The sequence below is a fragment of the Musca domestica genome, unplaced genomic scaffold (assembly GCF_030504385.1).
Source record: "Musca domestica strain aabys unplaced genomic scaffold, Musca_domestica.polishedcontigs.V.1.1 62, whole genome shotgun sequence".
In the NCBI taxonomy this organism is placed as follows: domain Eukaryota; kingdom Metazoa; phylum Arthropoda; class Insecta; order Diptera; family Muscidae; genus Musca; species Musca domestica.
The window spans coordinates 4,457,008-4,469,472 of NW_026712369.1; the positions used below are offsets into that span (position 1 = coordinate 4,457,008).

The 12,465-nt window shown below is 36.3% G+C and overlaps 2 protein-coding genes across 2 annotated transcripts in view; both read left to right on the forward strand.

The window, feature by feature from the left end:
- LOC101887609 (trissin receptor) overlaps window positions 1–12,465 on the forward strand; it is a 336,966-nt gene that overhangs the window by 154,804 nt on the left and 169,697 nt on the right. The gene's annotated exons all lie outside the window — the stretch shown is intronic.
- LOC101887432 (uncharacterized) lies at window positions 11,221–12,221 on the forward strand. Its single transcript, XM_005175039.4, has 2 exons — window positions 11,221–11,313; window positions 11,375–12,221. Exons 1-2 carry the CDS (start codon window positions 11,269–11,271, stop codon window positions 12,146–12,148), a joined length of 819 nt encoding a protein of 272 aa, XP_005175096.1. The 5' UTR covers window positions 11,221–11,268; the 3' UTR covers window positions 12,149–12,221.

The window sequence follows — 12,465 nt, forward strand, 5'->3', positions numbered from 1 at the left end:
GGTCTATAATTGCGACCTGTAGAGCAGGTGCAAAATCAGGAATTTTTTCAGTTTTTGGTCCATTTCAACCCCTAAATATTATGCGATCATCACCAAAAGAAATAGGGTTCTATTCTGACCCTAGCCCCACCTCCATTTTAAATTTCGTGACGATCGGACCATAATTGCGACCTGTAGAGTGATTACAAATTAACATGGACAGACGGACAGACGGACAGACGGACGGACGGACATACATAGCTAGATCGACTCAGCTCGGCGAGCTAGGAAGATCCATATATACCTTCCTATATGGGAAACCCATATTTCGAGGTGTTACATAAATTCTGGCCCAATCAAACTTATAATACCCCCAACACATAGTGTTGTAGGGTATAAAAAATAATGATTTATATATAGTAGGGAAGCTACACAATATATTTGACAAACTTCCGCAAAGTCCATTAAAAAGTACTTAAATAAATCCCCGAAAACATTTTGAAAATTGCAAATTTTCTTTAAATATTCTCGATTTTATTAGATCTGAGTAGTTCTTTAAAATGCACTCATATATCCTCGATAATATTTCAAGAGATATCGCATAGTATTTTGATAATTCTGAAAATGAAAACATTTACATTATCACAGTGGTTAATGAAAATTCTCATTCAAATTTCAAGCTCAATGTCGGTTTCTTTTCATAACGGGTTTTCGTTTCCAATTTTATTTTCAGCTTTTTGTTGAAAACTCAACTCATAATTTGTCAACTTGTCGAAAAATAACAGCTATCGCATTAAATTAAGCATTTTATTTACCAACTACCCTGATGATGATAATTAGCTGGTTGTTTACGCAAAGAAGAAGCCAAAAAACAAATAAAAAATTCCAGTCGAAAATAAATATTAGGGTGTAATGAAAAAAAAAAATAAAGGTATTTCCTCTAAAATTTATATATTTTTTATAATTTTTTGAAAGAGAACAAAAGACCGAATTTTCTTAATATTTAAATGAGCATTGTGAGAGCTATAAGCCTGCATGTTTTGAAAAAAGCTATAATTTGGTATATATCGGAATGGAATGCCATAATGGGCCCTTCACTGACTTTTTGGGGTTTTTATAAAAGATGGGTCGAAAACTCCCGAATCTTTTTAAATAACCATTACTAGCTTTCAAATAATACCCATATTGTCCATATCGGTTTAGTAAATCCGTCTTGGACCCGGATTTTTGGGTAGGGTCCGTCCCCTACGAAAAAAAAATACTCTCCCGTACATCCCTCATGTAATGGTACCTTCCTATATTTGGTATTTTGATGATTTTAGTTAAAATTTTCAATCGAATTGTCTGAACTTCCACACAAGGAGTCCCTTCTGGGTACTTTACACCCTGGAAGAGAATTGTTTATATAGATTAACGTTTTGGTATACCCCACATACATCCGTATGACAAAGTTAAAAATATTTACAAACCAGTAAGGAAAGCTCAAAAGTCGGGCGGGGCCGACTATATGATACCCTACACCACTATGCATATTTAGTAGAGCTCTCGTAAAAAGGTTTATACAGGGCATTTCAGAGCTCTATGAGATATTTGGTACAAAATCAAAATCTATCTAATTCTATCGTGCATTTTACGAACTATAGCTATCTCTGAACCGGGTTTCTCCAAATTTTACGTATTAGCTTCTAGACTGGTGATTTGGGCTGATATTGACCATTTAGTGCACATTTAACCCGAAATCGGATGAAGATATATATGAGAGCTATATCCAAATCTGAACCGATTTCGATAAAATTTAAAACAGCTATTCCTATGCTCCATCTAATACCTGGTACTAAATATCACGGTTGTAGAGTGAATATTACGAATGTATGGGACTAAAACTCTAAATCGGATGAAACATATATATGGTTGCTATATCTATATCTGAACCGATTTTCACTAAATTTGATATACTTGCTTCTAGGCTGAATTTGGTCCGATGTACTAAAATTCAGTCCATTTGGACTTATATTGGCCATTTGGTGCACAATTAACCCGAAATCGGATGAAGATATATATGGGAGCTATATCCAAATCTGAACCGATTTCGATAAAATTACAAACAGCTATTTCTGGGCTGTATCTTATATCTGGTACCAAATATCATTCTTGTGGAGTGCATATTACGAATGTGAGAGGCTTAAACACCAAATCGGATAAAACATATATATGGGAGCTACAGCTGTTTCTGAACCGATTTTCTCCAAATTTGTTGTATTTGCTTTAAGGCTAATCTCGGTCACATGTGCCAAAATTCGGGCCATTTGGGCTGATATTGGCCATTTGGTGGTCAATTAACCCGAAATCGGATGAAGATATATATGGGAGCTATATCCAAATCTGAACCGATTTCGATAAACTTTAAAACAGCTGTTCCTGTGCTCCATCTAATACCTGGTACCAAATATCACGGTTGTGGAGTGCATAGTAGGAATGTTAGGGACTTAAAGATCAAATCGGATGAAAGATATATATGGGAGCTATAGCTATATCTGAACCGATTTTCACTAAATTTGATATACTTGCTTCTAGGCCGAACTCGGTTGGGTGTGCCAAAATTCAGGTAATTTGGACTGATAGTGGACATTTGGTGCACATTTAACCCGAAATCGGATGAAGATATATATGGGAGCTATATCTAAATTTGATCCGATTCTCACCAATTTCAATAGGGTTCGTCCTTGGGCCAAAAAAAGATTGTTTGGAAAATTTCATCTCAATCGGATAATAAATGCGACCTGCATTTTGTTCACAAGAATACATGGACAGACGGACGGACAGACGGACTGACATGCATAAATCGACTCAGAAAGTGATTCTATGAAGGTTCTCAAAAGTAACTATGGGTCTATCTCGTTTCCTTCTCCATGTTACAAACAAATGCACAAAGACATAATACCCTTACCACTATGTGGTGTATTGTATAAAAAATTACGCCAAAAAAAAGAGTATTTTAGGAGACCTCGAAGCTAAGAGCAGGATTTTTATAGAATATTTTCCAAAGGACTCTAAATTACTTTTTTTCATTTCTTTGAATATTCCAAGGGTTATGTAAAATATTTGATTTTCAAAATTATTTTTGTAAGGATTATTTTTATTTTTCATTGCAGTTAAAAACTGCATTAAGGTCACCCTTCGTTACACCCTTTTACTGGGTTGCATCCTTCATTTGCTTGCTCATTTATCATATGCTGTAATGAAGAGAAAAATATCACTGTCATTAATTACACTGCAGTAATATGGCATTTGAGTCTCTGTGTGTGTGTGTGTCAATTAGCCAAGGAAGTCATGCGACATGGACATTGGAGAAAAGGACTTTTAAAAAGGGCGAATGAAAAAAAAAGACAAAAACAAAAATAGTACTAAAAAGTGTCAACAAATTTGCAGGACATTTAAAAATTGGCTGGCTCATGGTGATACGGGTCAATTTTTCGAAATTTTTTCAATACATATACGAACATTACCCTGAAGCAAATCCGCGTTATTAACGAAAAATTGTCCACGAAAATTGTTCAAAAAATGCACATTTCTTAGGATGCTATTTAGCCTTCGCAAATTTTTTTTAATGTTCGGTTTTGTAAATTCTATTGGTCCTGAGAAATAATATTTTAAAGAAGTCCATGGAGTTAAGATCAAGTAAAAAAACAGTAAGTTCGGCCGGGCCGATCTTTGAATACCCTCCACCATTTGGAACCAACTAGAGAATTTTCAAAAAAAAAAAAAAAAACAGTAAAGAAAGTCCTAAAGTCGGGCGGGGCCGACATTATGATACCCTACACCACTTTGCTAATTTAGTAGAGCTCCACATAAAAATTAAAAGATTTTTTGGGAGAATTTAATCATACACGCTATGATTATAATTATTATTTGAAGTTCAAAGGAGTAAATATGCCGAAGCATTTGTATCTTTTAAATTCGGACTTGTATTGCCCTTTTGGTGCACAATTAATTTGAAGTCGGATAATGATATATATGGGAGCTATATCCAAATCGGAACCGATCTCGATAAAATTTGGCAAAGATATTTCTGAGCTGTATTTGATATATTTCCCTGGATATCGTTGTTACGGAGTGCATATTACGGCTGTGGGTAACAAATACTAGAAATCGGATGAACAATATATATGGGAGCTATAGCAATATCTGAACCGATTTCGATCAAATTTGGCATACTTATTTTCAGGCCTAATTTGATATATTTCCCTGAATATCGTTGTTACGGAGTGCATATTACGGCTGTGGGTAACAAATACTAGAAATCGGATGAACAATATATATGGGAGCCATAGCTATATCTGAACCGATCTTCACCAAATTTGACATACTAGCTTCTAGACCCGATTCGGTCGTAAGTGCCAAATTTCATCCCATTTGGGCAAATATTAGACGTTTGGTGCACAATAACAGGTAAATCGGACGAAGTTATATATGGGAGCTACATCCAAATCTGAACCGATCTCGATAAAATTTAGCAAATGTATTTCTGAGCTGTATTTGATATATTTCCCCAAATAATGTTGTTACAGAGTGCATATTACGGCTGCGGAGGATAAAAATAACAAATCGGATGAAACATATATATGGGAGCTATAGATATATCTGAACCGATTTCGATCAAATTTGGCGCACTAATTTTCAGGCCTAATTTGGTTGTATGTGCAAAATTCCATATTATTCGGGCTGATATTACACGTTTGGTGCACAATAAAAGGCAAATCGGACGAAGTTATATATGGGAGCTACATCCAAATCTGAACCGATCTCGATAAAATTTAGCAAAGGTATTTCTGAGCAGCATTTGATATATTTTCCCAAATATTGTTGTTACAGAGTGCATATAACGGCTGCGGAGGACAAAAATAACAAATCGGATGAAACATATATATGGGAGCTATATATATATATCTGAACCGATTTCGATCAAATTTGGCATACTTATTTTCAGGCCTAATTTGGTTGTATGTGCAAAATTCCATATTATTCGGGCTGATATTACACGTTTGGTGCACAATAAAAGGCAAATCGGACGAAGTTATATATGGGAGCTATATCCAAATTCGAACCGATCTCGATAAAATTTAGCAAAGGTATTTCTGAGCAGCATTTGATATATTTTCCCAAATATTGTTGTTACAGAGTGCATATAACGGCTGCGGAGGACAAAAATAACAAATCGGATGAAACATATATATGGGAGCCATAGCTATATCTGAACCGATCTTCACCAAATTTGACATACTAGCTTCTAGACTCGATCCGGTCGTAAGTGCCAAATTTCATCCCATTTGGGCAAATATTACATGTTTGGTGCACAACAAAAGGCAAATCGGACGAAGATATATATGAGAGCTATATCTAAATTTTGACCGATTATCCCCAATTTCAATAGGTTTCGTCCTTGGGCCAAACAAATGATTTGTGCAAAATTTCATCTGGATAGGACAATAATTGCGAACTGTACTTTGTTTACAAAAATACATGGACAAACGGACGGATGGACATGCATAAATCGACTCAGAATGTGATTCTATGCAGATCATCAAAAGGAACTATGGGTCTATCTCGTTTCCTTTTGCCTGTTACAAACAAATGCACAAACACATAATACCCTGACCACCTTGTGGTGTAGGGTATAAAAAATAAATAAATAAATAAATAAATAAAATCCATTGGAAATTCTGTTAAAATCTTTAAAATACCTAATATTGGAAGGTGCCGATATATGGGGGGATATATGTGATATTGGGGACCTATATAGACAAATCTACATCTGGGGGTAAAGTACTCACAAGAAACTCCTCGTGTGGCTTTTCAGATAATTCCATTGGAAAATGTGGCTAAAATCATCAAAATACCGAATATCAGGGGGGTACCGTTATATGGGGGCTATACGATACCGTGGACCTATATAGATAATTCTCTGACGAGGTATAAAGTACCCACAAGGAACTCCTTGTGTGGATTTTCAGACAATTCCGTTGAAAAATGTGGGTAAAGTTATCAAAATACCGAATATCGGGGGTACCGTTATATGGGGGATATACGATATCGTGGACCTATATAGTCAATTCTCTCTCAGGGGGTAAAGTATTCACAAGGAACTACTTGTGTGAATTTTCAGACAATTCAATTGAAAAATGTGGCTAAAATCATCAAAATACCGAATATCGGGGGGTACCGTTATATGGGGGCTATGCGATATCGTGGACCGATATAGTCCATCTTCGAACTTGACCTGCCTAAATCGTCTTAGAATTTTACGCTGATCAAGAATATATATACTTTGTTGGGTCTAAAATTATTATTTCGATGATTTACAAACCAAAAGCATGCACAAATTAGAGATCGGAAAATTTGCACAAAATGCTGTTTTTATACCCTCAGCCAAAACGTACCTCATCGATATTACTGCTTCAGACGCTAGGTCTCTTTGGACCAAATCCGTTTCAGGACATTTGGAGTCGACCTAGCGTCCGTCGGGAATATCCGATTTCGTCCAAATTTGGTACATCGGAAGATTATTATCAAATTTCGATTGAGTTCGGAGATGGGCAATATTGGTCCACCCCATATGGAGCCTCCCCCGCAAAAGGTCAAAAATTAAAAAAAATATATTCTAAATATTTGAAAAAATATTGGCATCAGTGCTAGGTCAGGTGTGAAAATGGACAATATCGATTCACTCCATCAGGTACCTCACCCACCAAGGGTCAAAAATTTGAATAATCATAACTCCAATAAAATGTGATGTAAGATTCCGATGGCCTTAAAAATACACATACCACAATATTTTTTATTAGCTCAAGGTCTCGGGTGATGATGGAATATATCGGTCATCAAGTACCTCCCCCACGAAGGTCAAAATATTTCATAATTATAACTTCTACAAAATCTGAAATAAGGATTCCGTTGTTTCAACTTTCGCACAGCACAATAATTTTACCAACACAATATCTGGTATGAAGATTAGATGTATCGGACCACCCCTTCTAGTACCACCCACTCAACGTCTACAAATTTTGAATAATTATATATCTTATGGAATATGAAATAAGCTACCGAATTTTTTAAAATTTCACACATGCCAATATTTCCAATTACGAAAGATCTGAAGTGAAGATGGGACACATCGGTCCCCTCCTTCTGGTACCTCTTCCAAAAAAGAAGTCAAAATTTTGAATATCCATGAAACTCATAAAACTCCAAATTAAACATCCGACTTCATTCAGGATTGGGATATCTCAATATCTTTATCAACACAAGGTCTGTTATAAAGGTGGTAGAGATCAGACCATCCCTTCTGGTAGATCCCCCCACAAGGGGTCAACATTTTGAATAACCAAAACGATTATAAAATCAGAAATAAGTATCCGGTTCTCTTTATATTTCACACATCCCCTTATTTCTACTAACACAAGATCTGCTGTGAAGATGGAATGTATCGGTCCACTTCTTCTGTTACCTCCCCCACAAAGGGTCAACATTTTGAATATCCATGAAACTCATAAATTGTCAAATTAAATATCCGATTTCATTCAGACTGAGTACATCTCAATATTTCCATCAAGACAAGATCTGATATAAATATGGTAGAGATCGGACCATCCCTTCTGGTACCTACCCCACACAGGGTCAAAATTTTGAATATCCATAAATCTCATAAAACGCGATATTAAACATCCGATTCCATTTACAATTTCCACAAACACAAGATATGTTATAAAGAGGGTAGAGTCCGAATTATTCCTGCAGGTACCTCCTCCCCAAAGGATCGAAGTGTTGAATAACCAAAACGATAATAAAATCCGAAATAAGTATCCAGTTCTCATCAAATAGCACACATCACAATATTTTTATTAACCCAAAGTCCGATGTGAAATTGGGATATATTCTGCTAATACCTCCCCCACAAAGGGTCAAAATTTTGAATATCAATAAATCTCATAAAACGCGGAATTAACCTCCACTCTCATTCCGACTTGGCACATTTCAATATTTTCATCAATACAAGATCTGTTATAAAGATGGTACATATCGGTCCATTTCTTCTGGTACCTCCCCCACAAAAAGTAACAAGATTTTTTTAAAAACCAAATGCTCAAAGAAGGCGAAGGAAGCATCCGATTCTCTTCAAATTTCACACATAACAACATTTTTGCTAGCACAAGATCTGTTGTGAAGATGATATATATATATATATATATATATATATATATATATATATATATATATATATATCTGTGAACCCCTTTCTGGTACCTCACCCTATGGTACCTGTGGATTTTTTTAAATTTTCGACGGGTCAGGAACATTCACAAAACGACAATCATTTTCTCGGAGAGATCAACAGAGACCACAAAAAATGGATTTAAAAAAAAAAAAATAAATGGAAATTCAATGACGTGTACATAACATGTATTTTAAAAAAATGTTGGATGAGGATAAATTCCGACTATCCAAATCAATTTAGGAGGACACCAATAGCATCTACAAGACGCGGATTTTCGAAAGAATTTTGGGCCAAAAATTTTTTTTGGGAAATTTCCATTTTGTTTCGATGCTGTAGTAAATATTATCAGCTGTCCCAAAAGGTACAGCCATACCTTCAAGGAGCTATTCCTTCAAGGAGACTACTTCAAAGAGGCCATAGGACCATAAAACATTCCTGGATTTTATTATTTAGCCACAAATTGCCTAAAGCGAATCTCATCAATCCTCAATTCATTGTGTCATTTTGGTGTTTAAGTTATGACCAACCGAACGACAGCATATGATTGTCATCAATATTTTCTGTTGATTGAGGCCAACATCGAGGGAGGGATGAAGAGCCCAACACGCCCAACTGAATTCCTAAAATGTTAAATAACAACAACCGGGCGGTTGTCATGGCCAGACATTATGACCGCGAGGAAGATTTTGTTTTGCTGTAATTTTTCAACAATGACATGCAACATTCCTCCATGGCCGTAATGCCTTTATGGCATACCGTACTCTCCACCATAGTATGGAGGGTATGTACTGAGTTTTTCTCTCCTTTTGTAACATCTCGAAATATACATTTTAGACCCCACAAATTTGGCGATGTACGTCCCGCTATACGTCTGTGGAAATCACTCTAGCTTCCGAACGAAATGAAGTAGGTTGATAAAATTTTACGAAAATGTATATTATGTCTGCAAGACTTTTCGTATTGAAAATGGGCCACGTAAGTCCACATCTTCGTATAGCCCCCATATAACCGTACCTCCCGATATTCGGTATTTTAATGATTTTATCGACAATATTCACCTGAATTGTTTCAAATTTGGTATTTTAAGTTCGTAATGAATACTACAGCCTAAAACAGAAAATTGTCTGTGCAGGTCAACGTCTTCGTATAGCCGCCATATAATGGTACCTCCTGATATTCGGTATTTTGATAATTTTGGCGTCACTATTCACCGGAATTGTTTCAAATTTTGCATTTGAAGTTCGTAATAGACGCTACAGCCTAAGACAGAAAATTGTCTGTGCAGGCCCACATCCTCGTATAGCCCCCATATAACGATACCTCCCTATATCCGGTATTTTGTATTTGGTATTTGAAGTTCGTAATGGATACTACAGATTATGATAGAAAATTGTCTGTGCAGGTCCACATCTTCCTATAGCCCCCATATGACGATACCTCCCGATATTCGGTATTTTGATGATTTTAGCTACATTTTTTATCGAAATTGTTTCAAATTTGGTATTTGAAGTTCGTTATGTGTACTACAGTCTAGGACAGAAAATTGTTTGTGCAGGCCCACGTCTTCGTATAGCCCCCATACAACGGTAGCTCCCGATATTCGGTATTTTGATGACTTAAGCGACACTATTCACCGGAATTGCTACAAATTTGGTATTTGAAGTTCGTAATAGATACTACAGCCTGAGACGGAAACTTGTCTGTGCAGGTCCACGTCTTCATGTAGCCCCCATTTAATGATACCTTCCGATGTTCGTTATTTTAATGATTTCAGCGACATTATGCACCGAAATTGTTTCAAATTTGGTATTTGATGTTCGTAATGGATTCTACAGCCTAGGATAGAAAATTGTCAGTGCAGGTCTACGTCTTCGTATAGCCGCCATATAATATTACCTCCCTACATTCGGTATTTTAATGATTTTAGCGACATTATTCACCAGAATTGCTTCAAATTTGGTATTTGAAGTTCGTAATCAATACTGCAGCATAAGACAGAAAATTATCTTTGCAGGTCCACGTCGTCGTATAGCCCCCATATAAAAGTAGTTCCCGATATTCGGTATTTTGATGATTTTAGCGACACTATTCACCGGAATTGCTTCAAATTTGGTATTTGAAGTTCGTAATGGATACTACAGCCTAGGACAAAAAATTGTCTGTGCAGGTCCACATCTTCGTATAGCCCCCATATAATTGTACCTTCCGATATTCGGTATTTTGATGATTTTGGCGTCACTATTTATCGGAATTATTTCTATTTTGGTATTTGAGGTTCGAAAGGGATACTGCAGGCTACGACAGAAAATTGTCCGTGCAGGTCCACATCTTCATGTAGCCCCCATATAATGATACCTCCCGATATTCGGTATTTTGATGATTTTAACGACATTATTAACCGGAATTGTTTCAATTTTGGTACTTGAAGTTCGTTGTGGATACTACAGCCTAGGACAGAAAATCGTTTTTGCAGGTCTACGATTTGGTATAGCCCCCATATAAAGGTAGCTCCCGATTTTCGGTATTTTGATAGTTTTAGATACTTTATTCACCGAATTTTTTTTATTCAGGTTTCGAATTTGAATGTTGCAATGGTTCGTCGTATAGACCCTAATATAAGGGCTACATTTGGTATTTTTAAGATTTTAACAGAATTTTTGAAGGATTTTTTTTTTTTTTTTTAAATTTTCCAAATCGTTCCAAATGGTGGAGGGTATTTAAAGTTCGGCCCGGCCGAACTTACAGCTTCTTTATTTGTTTTCATTTATTTTTTATTAAAAAACAACACCTTCCCGCAGCGTATGAGCATCTATTTCTTCAGAATTCTCTCTTAAATTCAGAAGCTTATCATGAACTTGTCAATAGTGGAAACAAAAACAAAGCCACGGGGTTATGACCCCAATCTCAGGGCGATAAGAAAATGAATATGAAAAAATGTTTAAATGCGACTTCAAACAAAATAATTTAAATAGTCAGCTTTAAGAAATCGGACCAGAAACACTTGGCTGCATTGCGAAATGAAAATTTTCTTTCACATTTTTATGGTCCTATTGGCCCTGCAGGTAAGTTTCAAACATAATTATTGGAACTTCTTTAAAATTATCCATTTTTTTTTTTTGGCAGCTTTCCTGGGCAGCTCCCCGAAAATTATCCAGCGCCGAGACGACAACTGCAGCACCTGCCAAATCTTTGACCTATCAGAAACGTTATGAACTGTTCGATTTAATTCTCCTGAAAGTCAATGCAATTGTGTCCAATGAAATCTTGGCGAAGACCTCAATCTATCCCGACGTCCTCAAGGATTACACTGTGTGGTTTGAACAAAATCAGCAAAAAATTCCGGCAAATAAACTGCAACTATACGAAGACCTGAAGACGAACCTCCAGGAATACATTACAACAGCAGATAGTTTCAAAAAGGCTCCCACAAATTGCACCCTTCAAAGTCGGGTACATTCGTTGTTTTTCACCATTGAAAATATACGCTACGATCTCCGTCACAAGGAGGTCAATCAAATTTGGTCGTTGTATCAAAAGAATTTAAAGGATGTCGATGAGGAGGCAGTTAAAAAAGATTTCCTAAAAAATGAACTACCGGTAATTGAAAAAAATGTTGGAGATTTCATTGCCAGCCTTGATGCAGCCGGTAGGAAGGATAACGAAGATATTATCAAATGGTACGATGCGCTGCAGGCGAAAACAACAGATGAAGAAAAAATCGATGCCTTCGATGACATTCAAGATTTGTACGAAGAGGAATTCGAACGTGAAACCAAGGCTGGAGAGGTTAATTGTCGTCTCACCGTTCAACTGGAGTGGCGTGAGCGAATTATCCAGGGTATCCTTGTGGCTATCGTGTCGGCCCTCAAACCGGAGGTGGAATTCTCGACGGCATGAGATTGAAGCAATTTTTTTAGGGTGTTCGAAAAAAAAAAAAAAAATAAAATAACTAAGACCGATTTTTAATGCAGAGGAGGTCCTAAAAAAAAACAAAATTATTAAAAATATCGGGGGGTACCCTTAAGAACTTCAAATGCCAAATTTGAAACAATTCCGGTGCATAATGTCACTAAAATCGTGAAAATACCGAATATCGGAGGATACCGATATATGGGGGCTATACAAAGACGTTGACCTGCACATACAATTTTCTGTTATAGGCTGTAAAATCCCTTTCGAACTTCACATATCAAATTTGGAACATTTCCGGTGAA